This window comes from Callithrix jacchus, chromosome 12 (genome assembly GCF_049354715.1).
Source record: "Callithrix jacchus isolate 240 chromosome 12, calJac240_pri, whole genome shotgun sequence".
In the NCBI taxonomy this organism is placed as follows: domain Eukaryota; kingdom Metazoa; phylum Chordata; class Mammalia; order Primates; family Cebidae; genus Callithrix; species Callithrix jacchus.
This window is the reverse complement of record NC_133513.1, coordinates 24,698,816-24,721,742: the sequence shown is the minus strand read 5'-3', so window position 1 is coordinate 24,721,742 and position 22,927 is coordinate 24,698,816. Positions and strand designations below refer to the sequence as shown.

The 22,927-nt window shown below is 42.3% G+C and overlaps 1 protein-coding gene and 1 long non-coding RNA gene across 3 annotated transcripts in view; one reads left to right on the top strand and one right to left on the bottom strand.

Annotated features, from left to right (window-relative positions):
- Positions 1-22,927, bottom strand: part of PRKCB (protein kinase C beta) — a 389,607-nt gene that overhangs the window by 94,036 nt on the left and 272,644 nt on the right. For both annotated transcript variants that reach the window (XM_002756001.6, XM_035267200.3), the window contains exons 8-9: positions 17,234-17,330; positions 6,807-6,953 (exon numbers count right to left, since the gene is read on the bottom strand). In XM_002756001.6, the coding sequence (XP_002756047.1) occupies positions 6,807-6,953; positions 17,234-17,330 (244 nt within the window). The remainder of the gene's footprint in view (positions 1-6,806; positions 6,954-17,233; positions 17,331-22,927) is intronic.
- The window catches only part of LOC118146213 (uncharacterized), a 104,156-nt gene that overhangs the window by 50,362 nt on the left and 30,867 nt on the right, over positions 1-22,927 (top strand). The window lies entirely within an intron of this gene.

Sequence of the window (22,927 nt, the reverse complement as noted above, 5' to 3'; positions counted from 1 at the left end):
AAGAGAAACAATTCCATACCTGGGCACCTAGCTTCTATAGACTCTTCACTTTTTCTTCTTAATTTCATAAGCTGCTGACTTCTTCCTACTTGATTTATTCCTGGCTTGTGCTAGGCTTCAAGAAAGTCACCACTAACACCTGGCATGCTCCATGATTCAAACACAAAGAAATGTCACAGAGAAGAGGCACTTGAAGTTTTTTGTTTGTGAGGTGTGATACATTGGGAGCTGTAATGGGAAAAGTCAGAAGCTCTTTTGTGTGCCACCGTGAAAAATTCCAGCCAGGGCTTAAAAGTAGGGAGTATGGCTGAGACAACTAGTCATCTACCCCAATTGTTCTCCCGGCCTCCTTTGCACTGAAGTGTAGCCATGTGACTACATTTTCTCTAATAGAGAGTAGGCAGAAGTGATTGGTGCCACTTCCCAAACCGAGACTTTTAAGAAGCAGCTTGTGCCTCCTCCACCCTCTGACTGCAGAGAAAAACAAAGCTCTGGGGATTAATGGAGCCACATAGGACGAAAGGCACCTTGTCCCTTAATCACCATATGGAGAGAGTGGGTGGGGCCAGGCGGGCCTGTCTTAAACTTCTAAAACTTGGAAGTTTAATGAAAAACTTCCTTTGTGTCTGAGCCAGTATATATTTGGGGGTCTATTTGTTACAGCAGTTGAATCTACCCTAATAAAAGGAGTTTAGGTGCCCTGTCAGCCACACAAATTAACCAAGACTGTTTTGGGGGTGGGGGCCAGGAACAAGGACACATTCTGAGATTTTCATTTACTCCTTCCCCTCTTTGCATAGTTTAGTTAACTCACCCTTTAGCTATAGCTCGAGCCCCCTTTTCACAAAAGCCTTCTCCAGCTTCAACTAGGGCAAATCCCACTCCCGCAGGTGCCCAGGGAACACAGCAAACATCACAGCTGTTTTTATGCCTGTGTGATTTTTTTTGATGAATTTTGATACCTTCATTGCATTTTAAAAATTATGCGTTTTTCAAAACTCATAGAACGATACACTTAAGATACCTACATTTCAGTGTATATAATTTTACCTTTAAAATCATCATTGTAAATATTGAATTCTGGTTCAATGGTACACATGCTGAAAGTGTAAATGTAAAGTGTACAGATGTCTGCAACTTGCTTTGAAATGCATCAGAAAAGGGGTGATGGACAGATAGACAGATGGATCCATGATAAATACAGTCAAACGTTACTTGTGGAATCCAGGTGGTGGGTGTTATGGATGTTCATTATGCAATTCTTTCAAATTTTCCGTTTTTAAAATTTTCACCATGATATGTTAGAGAAAAAGTTTAATGAAAGCAGGGACCATGAGTATATTACATAAAAGCAATTAGTCTACATACCTTTTCTATTACCAATCATAATGTTCCATAATTTGCTTTTATTTTTGATATTATGCTATGAAAATCTTTCTGTTATGACAGATAGATGATATATTGATTGATGATAGGTAGACAAATGATAAATAATGAGACAGATAGATGATAGGTACATAGATGATAGAGGATAAATAGATGATAGATATATAATAGGTAGATATAGATAGATGATAGAATAGATAAATTGATTGATCAATAGATAGATAGATGATAGACAGGTGTGTGTGTATATGAGAGACAGAAAGAGAGAGAGAGGACAGAGTCACTTCATTTTTTTTATATACATCATGAATATGCCATTTGGGCTATTTCTGTTTTCCAGTAAATATAATTTTTACATAGATCTTCTGTGCTGTTAGGTTTGGCCTTCTTTATGGTGGTAGATCTATGTCCACTACAGCACACCACCTGCCTCCCTCAGCCCCTTTCTATCCTCCTGACCCCATCTCAATTCACATACATTAGCTCAGTGCCATCCACAGACAAGAGTCAGGGGTATAAGAGAACAGGAAAGCCTCCATTCAGATTTTCCTGCACAACATTTTTTAAAGACATGGATCATACATATCATTACCACAAGCACATATGAAGTCTCAGAAGCCACACAATATTAGTATTCATTAAATATTTAATGGAGGTTTATTATGGCAGCACATTAGGGTTAGAGGAATCATGTCCATAGTATAAAGAGTTGTCCTTGTGCTGTGTATATACTTTATCAGGTATTTGCTGCATTTGCTCTTTAAGGTAAACTTGTATCATCAATCTGGGTGGTACAAATCTGTCCAATTTATGTATATGCAGCATAATTTTAACTCCAGCAATCATTAAAGGTTCAATTCTTGAAAGATGTTAGCAAAGCTCAAGTTAAAGTTCCAAGGCATTATAAAAATAGAGGATAAAGGATAAAATTCTAAGCATCATTAAATAATAAATGAGAACTATCTATCGGGCACTATGCTCCATACCTGGGTTCCTGGGTTAATGGACGGATAGACAGATGGATCTATGATAAAGCAAATACACTGAGGAGCACTATGCTCTGTACCTAGGTACAACATACCCATGTAACAAACCTGTGCAGGTACCCTCTGTATCTAAAACAAAAGTTGAGAAACAAAATAATTTGTAAATGTGAATGATACATTTGAATGCTCTGTAATAGAAGTCCTAGAAGGCATCCACCTCTAAGTAAGCCAGGCATCCAGCAGGCCCTGCTTTGGTACGATAGCCCTTCCAGGTAAACACTTTTTCCTGTTCAAAAAAACAAACTCTCCAGTTTTCTTCTTTTGAAAGATTTTTAAATGGGCTTACTTATTTGGAATTCAATGGACTTCACCCTTGCTTTCTGCCTTGTTTCGTTTTTACAGGTCTTACCAAAAGGCTTGTGCGATTCCCTAGTTGCCCCACAAATTACTAGTGTTTTGTTGTTGTTATTGTTGTTGTTTTTTTTAGAAGGCGTTTCGCTCTGTTGCTCAGGCTGGAGTGCAGTAGCATGATCTCAGCTCACTGCAATCTCCTCCTCCCGGGTTCAAGCGATTCTCCTGTTTCAGCCTCCCAAGCACTTGGGACTACAGGCTCTTGCCACCACGCCTGGCTAATTTTTGTATTTTTAGTAGAGATAGGGTTTTACCATGTTGGCCAGGCTGGTCTCAAACAGCTGACCTTGTGATCCACCCACCTCGGCCTCCCAAAGTGCTGGGATTACAGGCGTGAGCCACCGCACCTGACCATTAGTGTTTAAAAACATGTTTTTTTTTTGTTTTCCTGGGTTAAGGGAGGTGTAAACAGATTACCCCAAAGCCCCATCTCTTTGATCTTCAGAAAGAAGAACAACTCACTGCAGCTGTGTTCTTCTGTTTATGAGGATTGATCTATATACCTAACCAGACTGCAAAATGTTCAAAGTTGGAATTCAAATATAAAACCTGCATTAATTTAAAACCCTAGTTGGCAACACTAGAGTTGCAAAGGATTACTCTGTTTTAAAGGATCATAGAGGTGTTTGTTATTCTATTTTGCTTTCATGACATACTGTTGTTTTCATCTATGATTTATTTGATGCTATATCTCCAGTCTGGAACAGAGCTCTCAATTATTATAACAGTTTCCATGGAGACATATAATCTATTCTCTCATTGCTCCCCAGTGATCCATTCTCCCACGACTCCACCCACTACCCACAACCCCAATCCTTTCCATGGGACCCTACAGAACTTCCAGTCCTTCATCAAACATCCTTTCATCTGTTTTGTTAAGTGATTAGAAACAGGCATAATATGCAAACTTTTGAGTTAACAAGGGCAAGAGTAAAAATGTTAAATTAGCTCAGGGGGACTGGAAAGACAGGAAATTAACTGAATAAATGTGCTCACATAGGGAGAGCAGCAGCAGCGACTGGTCAGAGAAAGATGTGATCTAGGATGGGAGCAGGACTTCTCAGTGTTTATCCTTTTAACATAATCTTAATGATGAACCACATGAATGCATTGCTTATTGAGAATATCATTTAGGACAGATATGGTGGCTCACACCTGTAATCCCAGCACTTTCGGAGGCCATGGCAGGAAGACTGCTTGAGCTTATGAGTTATTGAGCAGCCTGGGAAACATAGTGAGATTCCGCCTCTAAAAAAATACAAAAATTAGGCCAGGCACAGTGGCTCATGCCTGTAATTTCAGCACTTTGGGAGGCCAAGGTGAATGAATCATTTGAAGTCAGGAGTTTGAGACCAGCCCGGTCAACATGGTAAAACCCTGTCTCTATTAAAAACTATAAAAATTAGCCAGGCATGAGGCTGAGGCAGGAGAATCAATTGAACCAGGGAGGTAGTGGCTGTAGTGAGCTGAGAAGGCACCATTGCACTCCAGCCTGGGTGACAGAGTGAGACTCTGACTCAAAAAAGCAAAAACAAAAATTGGCCAGGCATGGTGGTGCATGCCTGTAGTTCCAGTTATTTGGGGACTGAGGCAGGAGGACTGCTTGAGCCCAGCATGTCGAGGCTGCAGTGAACCATAATTGTACCACTACATTCCAGCCTGGGCAACAGAGTGAGACCCTGTCTCAAAAAGAAAAAAAGAGTGCTCATTTAATTTTTTAAAACTCAGCTTATTAGAACCTCTTCTTTACGTAGGCCACTTTCTTCCCCATCATCAGAGAAACTGCTCCACATTTGAAACCTAAATGCCTCAATTCTTCCTAACATTTGAAGGATCTTGACCTCATCCATTGTTTTCATTCCTAGACTGTAAACTCCTTTTTTCCCCACCCAGGTGATGACCCTCTTCATGCTAGACATCTCCCCCAACCCAATCTAGAAACCATGTTCATTCATGTATTCAACACACCTTTCCTGAGCACTTGATACAGGCTCTATGGGTCTGCAGTGAGCACCCTTCTTCCCAGAATCCTTAACGCTCTTTCTTCCATCGTCTTCTAGTTCACTGATTCTACTCCACCATCTCCACCCCAGGGATGCTCAGAGCTGCTGGTAAAACCACAAGAGTGTGGACCACTGCCAACTGCCTATTCCCAACCTTAGGGACTGGATGGGTGATCTTCCTGGCTGTCCTTACGCTCTATTCCATCTCATGTGGAGGCTCCTTAGTCGTTGAGCCATCATCTCAGATCCTTTAGTCCATCTCAGTGGATGTCCTTGCCACTCACAGACAGAGAACCCATGCATTCAATTTAGGCACTGAATGAATTTGATTCCCTAGGTTCTGAAAACACAGTGGCGACCAGGACAGAGAAGATCCCTACTCTTGTGGAGCTTAGCTCTTAGAAAGGGAAGACAGAAAAATCAACAAGGAAGCAAGAAAAGCATCGCTCAGTGATGGGGGCTATGAGAGAGTTAAATATAACGGACAGTGAATGAGTGGCTACGTTGAGTGGGTAGTTGGGGAAGATGTTTCAGTAGAGGTGGCATCTACATTGAGATGTGAATTGCAGGAAGGAGCCAGCCATGCAAACCACAAAGGGAGCAGCATCACAAAACCTCTAAGGGAGGAAGGAGCTTTGTGTATTTCAGTAACCTGAGAGCTGATGCAGTGGCCAGAGCACAGTGGGCGATGGGGAGAAGAAAAAGAAGAAAAGAAGTTGAACAGGAAACAAGGGCCAGATGATGAAGGGTGATACGAGCTAAAGATGTAACATAGAATTTATTCCAATTGTGATGGAAAGTCATCGGAGGGTCGTAAGCAGGGGAGCTCCTTGACCTAATATAAGTTTTAAAAAATTATTATGGCTGGTAAGTAGAAAGTATATTAATCGTAAGTAACAAGATTGAGAATAAGAAACCACTGAGGAGTTTCCACAGTTGTCCAGGTGATATCAATGGTTTAGATGAGGGTGGTATTACAGAGATGAAGAGAAGTTAGTGAATACGTGACATGCTTTAAAGGAACTGTCAGAATTCGCCAACGTATTGTACGTGGTCATGGGGACAGGGGTGGTAGGTCATGGGGACAGGGGTGGTAGGTCATGGGGACAGGGGTGGTAGGTCATGGGGACAGGGCAGTAGGCAGGGAGGGTGGGAATAAAGGAGAGAGGGAAACTCAGGGATTACCTCCAGGTTTTTGGCTTACGCTACATCGATGGCAAAGAAATGTATATTTTTTGCACACCTGAGTTCACAGTATGAGATTTATGCTAGACATCTTTGTGGCACACAAAGGGACTGAAAAACCCAAAACAACATTAAACGAGTCAGCAATACTTATAACACAATCCCCACTTCAGTAAAACGGCATCTCGCCCTAACTATAAAAGCATCCAGAACCACTCTATGAGTCCCAGAGTCATCCTTCCACTGTGCTACTGTTTGAAAGGAACCACTTCTGTTCTTGGCTGTCAGGGTGATCTTTTCAAAAAGGCAAATCTGATCGTGTCACTGCTCTGCTTAAAAACGGTCAATGGCTCCCCACTGCACTGTGAATGAAACCCAAACTCCTCATCGTAGCCTATCAAGTTTGCACCCCTGGGCCCTGCTTATCTCTGCAACATCACATCCTATACCTCCTTCTGCTCGTGACGTTTTGGCCCCAGCACCTTCTGATGGTTCCTAGGATGCACCCAGCCTGTCCCCACCTAGGAACTTTTGCACTTGCTCTCTCGGCTGAGAACATTCTTTCCTGGCTCTTTGAAAGCATAGCTAGCTCTTTCTTATACCCCAGGTCTCAGCATATGTGTACCTCCTCAGACTGTCTAAGTGGGTCCCCTCTTTGTTTGTGACACAGCACTCCATTCATTTCCTTCATGATATTGGTTACAAAGCGTAGTGTGGGTCTATTTACTTCTTAGTCTCTCTCCCACTAGAATGTCCATCCCATAGGAACAGCAAATGTGCCTGCCTCGTTAGATGTTCCTTCTGAAGCAGGTGCAGCCACCAAATCATACCATACCTTGCCAAAGCTGCCTTTCCCCAGCACCATTAGGAAGTTAAAATCGGTCAGTTTCATCCGGTCTCTGTTGCCATTGTTGTCAAATTTGGAGACAGTGTTGGTCGTCTTTTCTTCTGGGACCTTGGTTCCCTGACTGATCTTGGCCCTCTGCAAAAAGGAAGCACACAGAAAACATGCTTAGAGTTTGAGGATGCTCTTGTAGGAAGATACAAGCTCACAAGGAAGCTGTGGTTCCTGCAGCTCCAGCACCCTGTCCCCGTGAAAAGCATGGCCGTACATCACTACACATGCCTGAAATCTGTCAGACATCTTTGGTGCCTCTATCTTCCTCTTTTCCCTCATGTCTCATCCATAACCAGGAACTGTCATTTCTTTCCTCCCAGCCATCTCTAGAATTCATCTACTTCCTTCCATCTCAACTATTACCACCTGCCATCATCTCTCACCTGCACAAGGCACTCTGATTTTCTTTACACTGGACTTCACACACAACCACGGTGAGTCTCTCACCCAACCAAGTCCCCTCCTGCTTAAAATGCCTTGGTGGCATCCCATTATTTTCAGGATAAAGACTGAGGTGCTTTGACAGACCTATATGATCAGGCTCTACCTGGCTCTCCAACTCCATCATTCCAGCTTCTTCCTTACAATGTAGCACTTCTCCTTTCACTCCCTTGGATGTCCCAGGCCCCTCCAACCACAGGGCCTTTGCACCTGCTGCTGCTGTTGCGGTATGAATGGCTATTCTCTTCCCTTCAGCAGCCCAGCTAGAGGTTCTCATCTTCATGTCCTCAGGAAAGCCTCATTGATTCTCTCTGTCTGCACTAGGTTCCCCTCTGCTTTTCTCCCTTCATCCACTTCTCTTCTCATCAATACTGGAGGATAAGTGCCTGTTCACTTGTTTCCTTCCAATAAGCTGGAGGCTCTGTTGAAGACACGGAATATTTATCATTCTCTGTGGTTTTCCTGACAAGTGGTATAGTTCCCAGCTAAATATTTGTTGCATAAATGGATAAGTGAGGGCCGTGTGTGTCCTCAGTGCAATAGGAGAGAGACTCCTTGCCGTGAGCAGTGGAATGGGGTTCAGAGTGGCAGCAGATGCTTTAGAATGAGGCAAGAATCAGAAGCCATGACAGGGAGACCTGCAGCCACCAGGACGTCATTGCTGGATTCACTTCTAGCTGAGAGAAAACTGGAATTAAAAGCTTGTGTGTGGCTAGGCACGGTGGCTCACATCTGTAACCCTAACACTTTGTGAGGCTAAGGCAAGAGATTCGATTGAGAATAGAAGTTTGAGAACAGCCTGGGCAACATAGCAAGACCCTGTCTCTACAACGATAAAGCAGTTAGCTAGGCATGGTGGTGTGTACCTGTCATGCAGCTACCTGGGAGGACCACTTTAGCCCAGGAGTTAGAGGTTGCAGTGAGCTATAATCACACTACTGCCCTCCAACCTGGGCAACAGAGTGAGATCCCATCTCTCTCGCGCTCCAAAAAAAAAAAAAAAAAAAAAAAAAAAAAGGCTCGTAGTAGAATCCTCTGACATGAATCAGCTGGGTGGCCCACAACATATCTGATTCATGTCATAACGTTTCTGTGCCCAAACATCCTGTACCTTCCCATTATTCTCAGGCTAAAAGCCAAAGGCCACAAATGACCAGGCCCCTCTGGACCCTCTCTGAATTCAGCCTCCTTGCTGCTTCTACACTGGCTTCCTTGCTGCCCTCTGAATGCGTTAGACATGTTCTTACCACAGGGCCTTTACACCTGCTGTTCTCTCTGCTCAGAGGACTCTTCCCCTGGAACTCTCTCACTGCTGCTAAGAGGGTCCTTCCTTCAACACCCTATATAAAATTGCTCTCAGCAATCTCCATCCCCCTTTCTTACTTGTTTTTCTCTATAACACTGTCACCATCTTACAAACCATTTATTTACTTGTTTCCCAATTCGTCATCTTTTTCCTGATACCAGAATGTAAGCTCCCCAAGGGCAAGGCTTTTGTCTGTTTTGCTTTCCACTGTTTCCCTGGTACTTAGAAGAGTGTGGCACAGAGAAGGCACTTAATTGCATTTAGTGATTGAATCTTCCTAAACTTTCATCAGCTTTTCAAAACAATAGAGATAATGACGTGAAATGATGTACTAAGGGCTCTAGCACAGAGTCCTTAGTACCATCTCTGGCGCACAATAGATGCTTGGTGAATGGGAGCTATTATTGTTGCATTTCATTTGGTTGTTTTGAAGATAAAGAAGCAACATAAATCTTTCCAGAGTTTTGAATATCAGGGAAGATTCATTTATTCATTCAAAAAACATTTATTGAGGCTGGGCATGGTGGCTGATACCTGTAATCACAGAGCTTTGGAAGGTTGAGGCAGAATTGCTTGAGCCCAGGAGTTCAAGACCAGCCTGGGCAACACAGCCAGACCCCATCTCTAAAAAATAAAATTTAATTAGCTGGGTTTGACGGCAGTGGGCCTGTTGTCCCAGCTACTTGGGAGGGTTAAGGCAAGAGAATCCCCTGAGCCCAGGAGTTGGAAGCTGCGGCGAGCTATGATCACTATATTGCATTCCAGCCCGGTCAACAGAGTAAGACCCTGTCACAAACAAACCAACAAACAAACCAAAACTTCTTATTGACCTGCTACGTGCTAGGTGCTGCTCTAGGTGCTGAGAGTACATCGGGGGCAACATAGATACAGATACTCAAAAAATGTGCATTCCAGCTGAGACTGGGTCCTCCACACTGTGTCCAAAAGGTATATTGGGGTTGCTGAGGTGGATAAGCTGGTACTGGCAGCAGAAACAACATTCATGGAACAGAGAGGAAGACACATTCAAGGAATGAAACATCACCTGGCTGGAGCATGAAGTGCAAGGCAGATATGTCACAGGAGGCAGACAAAGGATTGAAAGGACATTAAGAAGTTCAGGCTGACTATGAGCATGATGGGCAACCTTTGAAGCAGGGTCATGGTATGACCATCTACATTTAAAAGGTCATTCTGGGTGGAGAGAGGAAACCTATTTGAAGCATATGGACTGGGAGATCACTAGGAAGTCACAGCAATATCAAGGTGAGAAATAATGAGCCAGGCATGGACATGGTGGTGTGTGCCTATAGTCTCAGCCACTCGGGAGGCTGAGGTGGAAGGATCCCTTAAGCCCAGGAGTTGGAGGTTGCAAGGAACCATGGTCACACCACTGCACTCCAGCCCGAGCGATAAAAGGAGACCCTGTCTTAAAAGAATAAAAAAGAATGATGGACTCAGCTGTCTGCAGTGTAGATGGAACAAAGTGGACTATTTAGGAAACAGACTGATCCTGGCTGGGTAGCAGATTGGGCAAGAGAGAAGGGAGATCGGAGTTGAAGGACAGCTCCCCAGCTTCTGTTATAAGCAACTGGTTCTTTGCACTGAGATGAGAAGAAGCAGAGGAGGAACAAGTTTGGAAGTGTGGGGAAGAGGGTGGGCAGAGATGACCAGTGTGATTTCAGACATGTTGAGATCCCCTCTTCCCCACGGCAGCTTAAAACTGCGAGGTTCATTTCTCCCTCATGGGGTACATATTCCACTGTCACCACTTAGGAACCAAGGCTAACAAAGCATCCACCATTTTTTCTCTTTTTGTAATTAACGTTTTGAAAATCGTGGTGGGCGCCTCGAAGTGCTCCAGTCTTACGTGCATAGTTCTGTGAATTTTGACAAACGCACACACCCATGTAACCCAAACCCCAAACAACACGCAGAACATTTTCATCACCCTCCAAAAGTTCCCAGTCAACCCCCCTCCAACTAAGGCAATCTCTGTTCTGGTTTCCATCCCACAGGCCAGTTTTTTCTGTTCTTGAATTTCATCGTAGAGTGTGTACTCTTGTGCCTGGCTTCTTTCACTCATCAAAATGTTCTTGAAATGCATCCATGTTTCTGCATAAATCAGTAATTTGTCTCTTTGTATTGCTGAATAGCACTCATTGTTGATGTTTATCCATTCTCCTGTGTATGGGCATTCGAGTTGTTTCCGCTTTCAGCCTACTAACAACGCTGCTGGGAACATACTTGGTCAGCTTATTTTGCAGCAAGATACGCTGAGGTTTAACCCAAGTGTAAGTACCCAGTAAGCAGTTGTATATGTGGGTCTGGGGCTTGAACAAAGACATCTGAATTGGAGACACAGATCTGGGGAGTAGCGGCAACGAGGGGGTAGTTAAAACTGCAAGGTCATCTTATTTGCAATGGAGACTGCAAACAAAAGAGCCAGCGTGGGACAGAAACCACCTCAACTTTCTTATGTTCTCACACTCTCCTAACTCATCACCCCCAAGCTGGCCTGACCCAAACACATTCCCTCCTCCCCTCCCCACTCCACCAGCTCATCACCTTATCATTGTGTGTTCAGACTTCTTTGAATCCTGGCTCAGGACCCACTGAACTCATGCACTCCATTCTCCCGACTATGAGGATCCAAGTCCTGCCTGTCCCTGTTCCCAGTTTCCATCCTGGGAATTTTCCCATCCACCTGCGGGTCCCGGCACACACTCCCCATGAAGCATGAGCACGGACCTCAAACTTCCTGATTTCTTCACTTGACTTTGCTTAGCCAGCAGATAAGGACATGTGTGGGGAGTTTTGTTTGTTTGTTTGTTTGTTTTCCTTATCCTTCAAGGAGCAACAAGTGACTAACAGCCTCATCTCTCAGCCCTAGGAACTCCCTTCCCTCCTCTGAATCTGGGGCTGGCAGCCCTCTTTCCTCCCTCCCTCCCAGCTTGCTTTTATAACTTTTTCCATGGGCATGTTAATTTAACTTCTAGAATCTAGATCAGAAGTCTAATAACCCTGCAAAAAAAAAAAAAAAAAAGAGAGAGATCTAATAACCCCGTTGGTCTGGTCTGCACAGCGTTTGTTGTCATTTAATATTTAATTAGTTGCCAACTGTTGAAAATTCAGAGACATGAAAACCCAGATCCCCAGCTTCTCTTAAAGAAGGGGATCTATTAACACTGGATGGTGCTGAGCTCTCTCGCTTTCTTCTTATTTGCCTCGCTCCTGAAAACATCTGGGTTTGTGGCCCCTACGCAGTGAGCCTTCAGAGGCCAGCAGCCCTGTCCTTTGTCCTTTGAAATATCCCATTGTTCTAAGGGAACAATGCCTAGTATGCACTGCATCAAAGAGCAAACTTTTTTTTTTTTTTTTTTGAGACAGTCTCACTCCATAGCCAGGTGCCAGGCTGGAGTGCAGTGGCACAATTTCGGCTCACTGCAACGTCCGCCTCCTGGGTTCAAGCAATTCTCCTGCCTCAGCTTCCCAAGCAGCTGGGACTATATAGGCACATGCCACCAGGCCCAGCTAATTTTTAAAATTTTTTTAGTAGAGACGGGTTTTCACCATGTTGGCCAGGATGGTCTCGATCTCTTGACCTCGTGATCCACCCGCCTCGGCCTCCCAAAGTGCTGAGATTACAGGCGTAAGTCATCACACCCGGCCGAGCAAACATTTTAAAATTGAGGCCCAAATTAAATTCCGCCTTTATCTTGCTGGGTAGGACGTGCTTTCAGAAACAGAAATACACTAATGTTTACCTTTTCATGTCGGCAATTTAGAGCCCTAGAACTCAATGCTAAGAGAGAAAGCAAATAGAGAGCATTTCTGAGCAGAGCCAAGCCACCTTCCAGATAGCATGAGGTGACAATGGAGGAGACCCGGCAGCCAGGCTCTGGGCTCCACTCCAGATGATGAATGCCTGTCCTGGCTAAAACTGCAGATTCCTCTGCCACTCCGTCCCTACAAGGAGCTACTACAGGCACTCCCAGCTACCCAGCAGTGGGGCAAGGACTCTAGGCTAAGAGTCCCTATAGATACTCCCTAACCTCTAAGTTCCAAAGCCTGGAAAAAGGATGTTCTGATCTTTATTTATCCCAAGAGGGGAGCCGATAATTATAACTATCATGACGCTAGCATCTAACATCTGGATGCATATGACGTGTGAGACATTCTGCTAAATGCATTACCTCATTCATCCTCACATAACCTCATGAGGTAAGAAGTGCTATAATTCCCCATTTTACAGGTAGGGAATCAGAAGTCAGAGAGACAAAGCAACTTGCTTACAGCCATTCAGCAAGGAAGTGGCAGAATTGGGATTCAAATCTAGGCAGTCTGGCTCTCAAGCCATCACACTCAACCATTAGGCTACATTGCACAGATATGATGACTAGTATTCTTCCAAGACCCCACCAGCATGCTGCTCTCTACACCTGGGGCTGCCAACAGCAAACACTTGTGATTATTTGCCTGCAGCTTATTTTCTGGTTGTAGGAGCAGGCACAGCGCACAGGGCACATTGAAAGTGCTGGTGAGTGGATTTCCCTGGGAGCAGCCCTTAGCCTACAATGGATGGTGAGCCAACAGATAACCCCTCAGCTTCCTGTCCCTTGACTGAGAAATTCTGAGGCATGCATTCTGTGCTGACTCTGAGAGTTCTCCAGCAGGGTTAAACTCCAGCTGCCCACAGCAGTAGACTGCTCTATAATACTTACTTTCCTGGCTTCCCACCTTTTCTGGCAATGCTTCCTTATTTGGGAGGTGCTTCCAGGATCACCTCCCAAATAATGAACTTGCACTTGAATCCTTACAGTCTGTTTCTGGGAAAACTCAAACCCAGGACATGGCTGGCTCTGGGAACTTGAAAAGTTACTGAATCCTCTCTGAGACTCAATTTCTTCATTTGTAAAAGTAAAATGAGCATGATAATAGTACCTATCATTCCAGGATGTTGTAAGGATTAAATTACCTGAGTTAATATTTGCAAAGCACTTAGAATAATAAATGGTACACAGTTAGCACTTTGTTAAATAAATAAATTTTAAGACTCTGAGAAATCACATGTGAGCCATCTAAAATGGAGACTTCTCTTCTCAAGCCCATGGTCAGCTGAAAGCCCCCCAACCAAACAGAGCGAACTCTGACGTTCTTAAATATACCATGTGTGGTAACCACACCAAGCTCACACTACCATGAAATTCTATCACCCCAATTCTAGCAGCTCGATTTTACTGTCACTCAGAATTCCTCCAGATAAGAGGCTTGAAAGTAATTTCTGAGTCATTCCGGGTGCTAATTGGTTATTGCACAGGGATTACATTTCTCACGTTCAAGGTCAACTGAAATTCCTCTGTGAGCCTGAGAACAATTTTCAGTCTGTTGGAAACATTTTTTTTTTTAATCAACAACTACAGTACGGAGCGATTATAATTCAAACATAAACAAGTATTTGCAGGCTCTTGCTAGAAATAAAGAGACACAATTTGTTGCATGCGGATAAAACAGTCCGCTATTCCAAGCCAATTACTGGCCCAGACAAATGCTCTGTTTGTGTAGAAAATCTTTTCCCTGGTGTTCTGAAACATCACCCTGGCTGCCCCAGGACAGAAGAAATCGTTTTGCAAAACGAAGATTCGTTGTATACAAGAAAATACTGGCCTTGTGTTTTTCACCCATAATAGTACGTTTCTATAACACAGCAGTAAAGCGACACCACTTCATCAGCAAGTTAGGAGAAAGACATGGAAAGTGTTCTCTGGAAGGACTGCCCTAATTTTTATCAAAGAGCGTCCAGTTTTTAGTTCTACTTGGAGGGAAGGTTCTTTTATCAACCCACTTGGGCTTGAGTCCAAGACTGTGGGAACAAGCCTCTGCGATCAAGGTCACTGGAGAATGACTGACAAGCTCAAAGCCAATGTGTCTGTTCCACTGGTTTCCAGGAAGGGAGGATCCAAGTGGGTCAGAACTATCACTGTCTTCAAGTGGGGAGGGCACGGGCTCAAGACAAGGAAGTTGGGAATACCTAAGTGCTATTTCTTTTTTATTTTTTTTTAAATAATTTTGTTATTATTTTTAAATAATGGAGGTGGGGTTATATGTTGCCCAGGCTGGTCTCGAACTCCAGGGGTCAAGCAATCCTCCTGCCTTGGCCTCCCACAGTGCTGGGATTATAGGCTTGAGTCACCGTGCCTGGCCCCTAAGTGCTATTTCTATCAAGTTGAGGGGAAAACAAACTTGATAGAAAGTTTGTTTCTTTCAACAAACAAACGTATCCTTTATCTTGTTGGGTAGGATGTGCCTTCGGAAACAGGAATACACTAATGGTTACCTTTCCATGTCTGCAATTTAGATCCCTAGAACTCAACGCCCGGTAACCAGACAGAGCCAACCAACTCTGACGCACTGAAATATACCACATGTGGTCACCAGGCTCTTGGCAGGAATGCTCTTGGGATAAATGCTAAAATCCTTGGGGTAAATACTCTTGGGATAAATACTCTTGGGAAAGATACTCTTGAGATAAACGCTAAAATCCTTGGGATAAATACTCTTAAGATAAATGCTCTTGGGATAAATGCTAAAATTACTGGGACAAATACTCTTGGGATAAATGCTAAAATCCTTGAGATAAATAAATACTCTCGAGATAAATGCTAAAGCCCTTGTCAAGGCCAGCATGATCTTGCTTCCTCTGACCCACATGTACTTCCCCAGCCTTTCCTTTGACTTCCTTTAGCTTTCTCTACTCTGCCCGTGCTGGTCTTCTTTTGGTCTAACATGGTTGCTATATAACCCCCCACCACAGGGCTTTTGCACATGCTGTTTGCAGAATGGTATACACTCTCCCCACTTTTTACATGATAAAGTTCCATGACTATTTCCTCCCTGAAACCCCCCTGTCCTTTCAAACTACATGACGTTTCTCTTGTACATGTCCTCAAGGTATCTGATGTCTCTTTCACAGGACTTTACATGGTCTTTATACATTTTTAAAATTTGTGTGATTATTTGACAAATAATAAAAAAAATTCATATTTCACTTTAGCTATGCTATTCTATACATTTGGGGGGGTGGTTAGTAGGTCATCGTTGCTTATCTAGAATTGATCTTCTCCCACCAGATTCAGTGTATTGAGTTTGTGGGAACAAAATAATGTGTTTTCCCTCAGGAAACTACTTTAAAATCACTCAATGCACATATAATGTAAGTACTCAAGCCTATGTCCCCCCAGACATTTTCTTTGTAAAGCTGGGATGTGTCCTATACACCTGCTGCACTTATGTAGCTGAAAATGGTGTTTATTTGTCCCCATAGAAGGAAAGGGGTTTGTCTCAGGTAGGAGCAGAGCCAACAATGTGACTTAAGGTCACAGCCAAGGGTTTTCCATTTGATAAAACTATTCTCTGGGAAGATCTACCCACGGGGTATTTCATGAAGTCATTAGCACAATCAATTCCACTCGTTAGCTACATAGCACCACTCTGCCAATACAGCCAATCCGGATTCCATCCATCAGCAAGCCTAGCAGACTCAGCCTCCAAAATATATCACTGCTCTGTCTTGTTTTTCTTTTGTTTGTTTGTTTTTTTGTTTTTTTGTGAGATGAAGTCTGGCTCTACTGCCCAGACTGCTGCAGTTGCACAATCTTGGCTCACTGCAGCTCTGTCACCTGGAGCAATTCTTGTGCCTCAGCCTCCCAAGTAGCTGGGATTACAAGTATGCACCACTGTACCTGGCTACTTTTTTTTTATTTTTAGTAGAGACGGGCTTTAACCACACTGGCCAGGCTGGTCTCAAACTTCTGACCTCAAGTGATCTGCCTGCCTCAGCCTCTCAAAGTGTTGGGATCACAGGCATGAGCCACTGCACCCAGCCTTCTGTCTACTTCTTTCATTCACCATGACTACCATTCCAGTCTAAGTTACCATCAAAATGGTGGGCAGTGAGTGAGAAACGTCTAAGTCTGAAGCAGGAATAACTTCAAAAGGCAAGGGCATTTAATTGGGGTCTTGAAGGGTTAATCAGAATTTTCTAGGAGATGAAATGACCTTGCAAAGGCTCAGAGTCATGAAAAATCTTGGTAGGAACCATGCCCTAAACAGGAAAATTAGCACAGCAGCAAACTTAACTGGTTCCCATTGATGAAAGAAGGGAGATAAGAAGAAGAGAGAGAGATAAAAGAGGGAGAAAGAAAGGGGAGAAGGAATGAAAAGAGACAGAGGAAGGAGAAAGAAAGAAGAAAGCTAAAAGAAAGCAAAAAGAAAGAAAGAAAATAGAAAGAAAGAGAAACAAAGAAAGGGAGGAAGGAAAGGGGAGGAAGGAAGGAAGGAGAAAGAATGAGAGAGAAAGAAAGAAAGAGAGAAGAAAGAGGAAGGAAGGAAGGAAGGAAGAAGAAGGAAGGAAGGAAGGAAGAAGGAAGAAGGAAGGAAGAAGAAAGGAAGGAAGGAAGGAAGGAAGGAAGGAAGGAAGGAAGGAAGAAGGAAGGAAGGAAGGAAGGAAGGAAGGAAGGAAGAAGGAAGGAAGGAAGGAAGAAGGAAGGAAGAAGGAAGGAAGGAAGGAAGGAAAAAACAAAGAGAAAAAAGAAGAGAGAAAGAAGAGAAACCTCACCTCGAATTTCTGCCGCAGTTCTTCATTGCCCTCACTTCCTTCTGGTGGGACAGGCACATTGAAGTACTCGCCTTCCTCCTGGCTCAGTAACTTAAACCTAAAGGGAGACAAGGGGGCAGGACAAATTTCATGACTCTACTCGACATTAGTTTATTGATCAGGATATGAAAAGGAGGCCTATAAAAAGCTCTACTTCAAAAAATATATGGTGAGGGCTTTGGTTTTGGGTATGTTGGGTGGGGGTAGTGTGCGTGGGTTTATAGCCAGGTACACTATGTATTTTTGTAACTCTTCCATGGACAGCAGAAAAAAAAATGTATATCCTGTGTATGTCGGAGGCAAAGTTCTCTCTCTCTCCATACACAGTCTTCTTCATTATATCATTAAATTACCATATGTTTTTACCTATTTTTTTCCATTAAGTAGTTTCTTATTGTGAAAGAACGCTATGAAGATCTCACAATGTAAATGTTTTTGTTGTTGTTGTTTTTAGAGATAGGGTCTCATTCTGTCACCCAGGCTGGAGTGCAATAGTGCAATCACAACTCACTGCAGCCTTGAACTCCTGGGTTCTTAAGCAATCCTCCTGCCTCAGCTTCCTGAGTAGCTGGGACTATAGACATGTGCCACCAGGCCTACTAATTTAAAAAAAATTTTTTTTGTAGTTATGGGATCTGGCTATGTTTCCCAGACTAGTCTTGAACTCCTGGCTTCAAGTGATCTTCTCACCCTATCGTCCCAAATTGCAAGGATTACAGGCATGAGCTGTCTGTCTGTAATCCCAGCTGTAAACCCCACCGCCTGGCAATAAATACATTCTTGTCATGCTTTTCAGCATTTCTACCTTTCACCCACATAGGGTGCCACCTTGCCATCCTGACACTCAACTGCATTTAGATGGCCATGGACTTAACTTCGTGATGCTGTTTTTCTCTGCAAAAGCTTGCCCCAAGTGTGCTGTAGTCAGCCTCCGGAGAAATGGCATTCTGTAGTGGTTAAGTGCACAAGACCTGGAGTCACACCATGCCTGGGTGCAAATCTCATCTTATAACCCTAGACAGGCTGGTTAGCCTTTCTAGGCCTCTGTTTTTCTCATCTATAAATTGGAATACAAATTCCTTTTTCATAGAATTCTTGTGAAATAGAAATATAACGATCCATGTAAAATGATAAGCAGCATTTGCATTCAGCAAGTGTTAAATTAGTGGTATCATCACAATTATTGTTCCTGTGACTAATGTCATGATTATTATTATTTTAGAGACAGGGTCTTGCTCTGTCACCAAGGCTGGAGTGCAGTGGCACAATCATAGCTCAGTGTAGCTTTGACCACCTGGGTTCAGGCAATCTCCTGCCTCAGCTTTCAATTAGCTGAGACTAAGGGCACATGCCACCATACCTGGCTGGTTTTTGTTTTCTTTTCTCTTCTTTTTTTTTTTTCTTTTTTTTGCAGAGATGGGGTCTTGCTATGTTGCCCAGGCCAGTTTTGCACTCCTGGACCCAAGCAATCCTTCTGCCTCAGCCTCCCAAGTAGCTGAGATTATAGGCACATGCCACCATGTCCAGCTACTACTGTGATAATAACAAGCATGGGCTTCAGTGTGTTTCTTGAGCACAAATATTTTTTCAGCTAGCCAGAGGATGAAATGAGTGTGAGGAAAGAACAGGGACATTCTAAAAGCATTTGAATCAGTGGGGAAGAAAAAAGACCCCAAAACTCCTTGCTCTCAAAGATCATTTCTAACCAAAGTTTAAAATTTTCATCACAATGTTTTGTCTCCATTCATGAATCTTCTTAGGCAGCTTCCAAAAATGGGCTAGGTGATTCAAAGCAGAGAAGACAATTTGAGCCTCTACGCCCCCACATTTAATATTTCAAATTTTCTTCCAAATTTCCACGGAAATTAACAAAGGAAATACAAAAGCAAGAGAGCATCTGTATCTTTGCTGGAAATAGAGAAGGGTGCTATCCACACAGCAGGGATTCCTACAAATGAAAGTGACAGAAAGAGAAAACAGAGCCCTGTTCAGTTAACTTTATCCATTCATATACCACCTTTGTGGATTTTGCTAGATCTGTATATCAGCATTGAAACATCTGTTTTTTAAATAATAAATTTAATTTTAAAGGACACTTTTTATTTCTTCGTTGGAAGGAAATTCAAAATCACTTGTTACAAGTAGAAAATAATTGTTACAAAAAAAAAAAAAAGAGAGAGAGGTGATGGTGGCTTACGTCTGTCATCCTAGCACTTTGAGAGGCTGAGGCAGGAGGATCACTTAAGACCAGGAGTCCAAGATCAGCCTGGGCAACATAGACCCTGTCTCTACAAAAAAATTAAAAATTTAGCTGCGTATGGTGGCACCTACCAGTAGTCCCAGCTACTTGGGAAGCTGAGGTAGGAGAGCCACTTGAATCCAGAAGTTCAAGGCCCCAGTGAGCTATCATTGCGTTATTACACTCCAGCCTGGATGACAGAGCAAGACCCTGTCTCTCTTAAAAAGAAAAGAAAAGAAAAGAAAAGAAGGCCGGGTATGGTGGCTCACACCTGTAATCCCAGCACTTTGGGAGAGCAAGGCGGACAGATCACAAAGTCAGGAGATTGAGACCAGCATGGCCAACAGGGTGAAACCCGGCCTCTACAAAAAATACAAAAAAATTAGCCGGGCGTGGTGGTGTGCGCCTATAGTTCCAGCTACTCAGGAGACTAAGGAGAATTGCTTGAATCCAGAAGGCAGAGGTTGCAGTGATCAGAGATCACGCCACTGCACTCCAGCCTGGTGACAGAGCAAGACTCAGTCTCAAGAAAGAAGAAAGAAAGAAAGAGAGAAAAAGAGAGAGAGAGAGAAAGAAAGAAAGAATAGATAAAAAGAAAAATAGATAAATGCAAATCAATGTTATGCAAGTGCAGGTAGATGGTGTTGCTTACCAAAGGCTCTCAACCTAAAGCCTGCCCCTGCCCCCTTTTTAATGGGAGATCAGCAAAGAGCAAGTGTTAGAGGGTTAAGGGTATACCAGAGCCCTCTGAGAGTTTCTCTTTGCCATAATCTGAAGAACTGAAAGAACGCTGATAAAAGAATTCCTTTCTCAGCACAATTCAATATTATTTATGCCCTGACTATGAACTATCTGGAGTATTTGGGGTCTCACACTTGGAAAAACACAGATAAAGGGGATTGACCAACTGTCATTCTTAAAAGGTGCCCCAACAGAGCCCAATAACGACCCTGGTTGAGACCATCAGGGACTGAATGAGGGTCGCTGATTCCCATCCATAGGTAGCAGGAGAGACCTCAGTGCCTGGAGCAGCGGGCAGGGGCATGGTGCCATAGCATGTGTTTATGGAGGCCAGTACACCACAGAATGAGTGAAGGACATTGCCACTACTGCCTCCAAATAGGACACATGTGGCCCTTCAGAGAGGAACAGGAGCCCTTCTGACTTTGAGATGCACAGAACCAACATGGGGAAGATGGGTCTCCATCTGGCACCAGGGCTGCCTGTTATGCACCTGTGTCCACTGTAGCAGCCCTGTCCCAACGTCAGGAACAGGACTCCTCATCTGACACAACAGAATTCCAAAAAATACAAAAGACTCCTGTCTCCCTTTATCCAGGTATGAAAGCTTAGAACAAGGATACTTGTCCTTTTTGTGCTCAGCCTTCTATAAGGATGGGCAAATAAAGACAACAGGATATGTGAAAAATTAAGTCATTTAAATAGAAACAATGCAGAATCGAAGTGCTTCCCATGAAATAAAACTGCTGCCAAAACAGAGAACATTCTAGAAACTACCTAATTCATATTTTCAATGAGACTTCAAGAGGTTGGTGCATCTATGTAAAGGGAACAAAAAGGAGTGGGAAAGATTACTTTCAGAAAAAAAATATAATCACTCAATTTAAAAATCCGCTGGAGACAGGGAACACAGCATGGACAATTCAGATAACAATTAGTAAATGAGAAGAAAAACTTGAGCAATTTTTCTGGCAATTGGCTTGATATTTCTCATATTAGAGAAATATTTCTCATATTAGATGAAACAAATGCTTGATATACCACTAAGAAAAATGCATATTATCAAAATTAATTTACAGCATGAAAAGGAGGAATATTGCAACATATATGTCAGAAAAGATATTAATATTCTTCTCATATAAACAGTTCTTACAAGTCAATAAGAAAAAGGCAAAAGGACATAGTCATATATAAATATAAACAAATGGCAATATGCAAATGAAAATGTTCAACATAATAATACAACATGTGTATAATCTTTGTATCATATTTTGAAATTTATCACACTAGATGTTAGTGTTAGTGAAGTGAAAAGTTTCATACAAGATTGATAAAAATGTAAATTGATTTTAAAAATTGTAGGACATTTTTGCAAACACTTTAATAATGCATATATGCTTAAAGCCCTCAATTCCAGTCTTAGAAATTTATTAGGAAATTATGAAAGCTGGGCACAAAAGTTTTGCTACAATTATGTTTATTACAGATTATTTTTAGGTGAAAAATGCAAGTTACCAAATAGTATGCACAGTAAGATTTCGTTTTTTGTTTCACTCTCTCTTTCTTTCTGGGGTCAATAGTGATTATGGGCACTAGGAATGTGGATAATATACTCTAATTGCTTACTTATATTTTTCTAATTATTATTCAATTAACAATAATGACTAACACTGAATGCTATATAGCAGACATTGGGCAGATCACTTATATTAACTAATTTGATATTGTGACAATCCTGTGACATAATCATGACTATTATCTCCAAGTGAGGAAATACAGCACAGAGAGGCTAAGTAAATTGCCCAAGGGCACACAGCTAGGAAGTGGTACAGTAGAAACTCTAACCCAGGAAGTCTCATTCCAAAGACTTAGTTTTTTTTTTTTCTTTTCTTTCTTTTTGTAATAAGACCAAAATGTCAAGTTTTTTTTTCTTTTCTTTCTTTTTTTTTCTTTTTGTAATAAGACCAAAATGTCAAGTTTTTTTCTTTTCTTTCTTTTTTTTTCTTTTTGTAATAAGACCAAAATATCAAGTTTTTTCTTTTCTTTCTTTTTTTTTCTTTTTGTAATAAGACCAAAATGTCATTATTAACAACAACAAAAGAAAATATTTTTTAAATTATAAAATGACACTGATTTAACATAATAATTATCTGTTCAGAAGATGAAAAAAGAGAATGAAATAGGAAAGAAAAAGAAAACTTTAGAAACAGAAACACCATAAGAGAAAATTACAGCTATAAACATTAAAACATTTTCCTATAGAAAAAAAGAAAAGATCTTCAGATTCAGGATTATAAATCATCCTGCTACAAAGACACAGGCACATTTATGTTTATTGTAGCACTATTTACAATAGCAAAAACTTGGAACCAACCCAAATGTCCATCAATGATAGACTGGATAAAGAAAATGTGGCACATATATACCATGGAATACCATGCAGCCATAAAAAAGGATAAGTTCATGTCCTTTGCAGGGACCTGTATGAAGCTGGAAACCATCATTCTCAGCAAACTAACACAGACACAGAAAACTAAACACTACATGTTCTCACTCATAAGTTGAACAATGAGAACACATGGACACAGGGAGGGGAACATCACACACTGGGGCCTGTCAGAGAATGGGAAGCAAGGGGAGGGAGAGCATTAAGACAAATACCTAATGCATGAGGG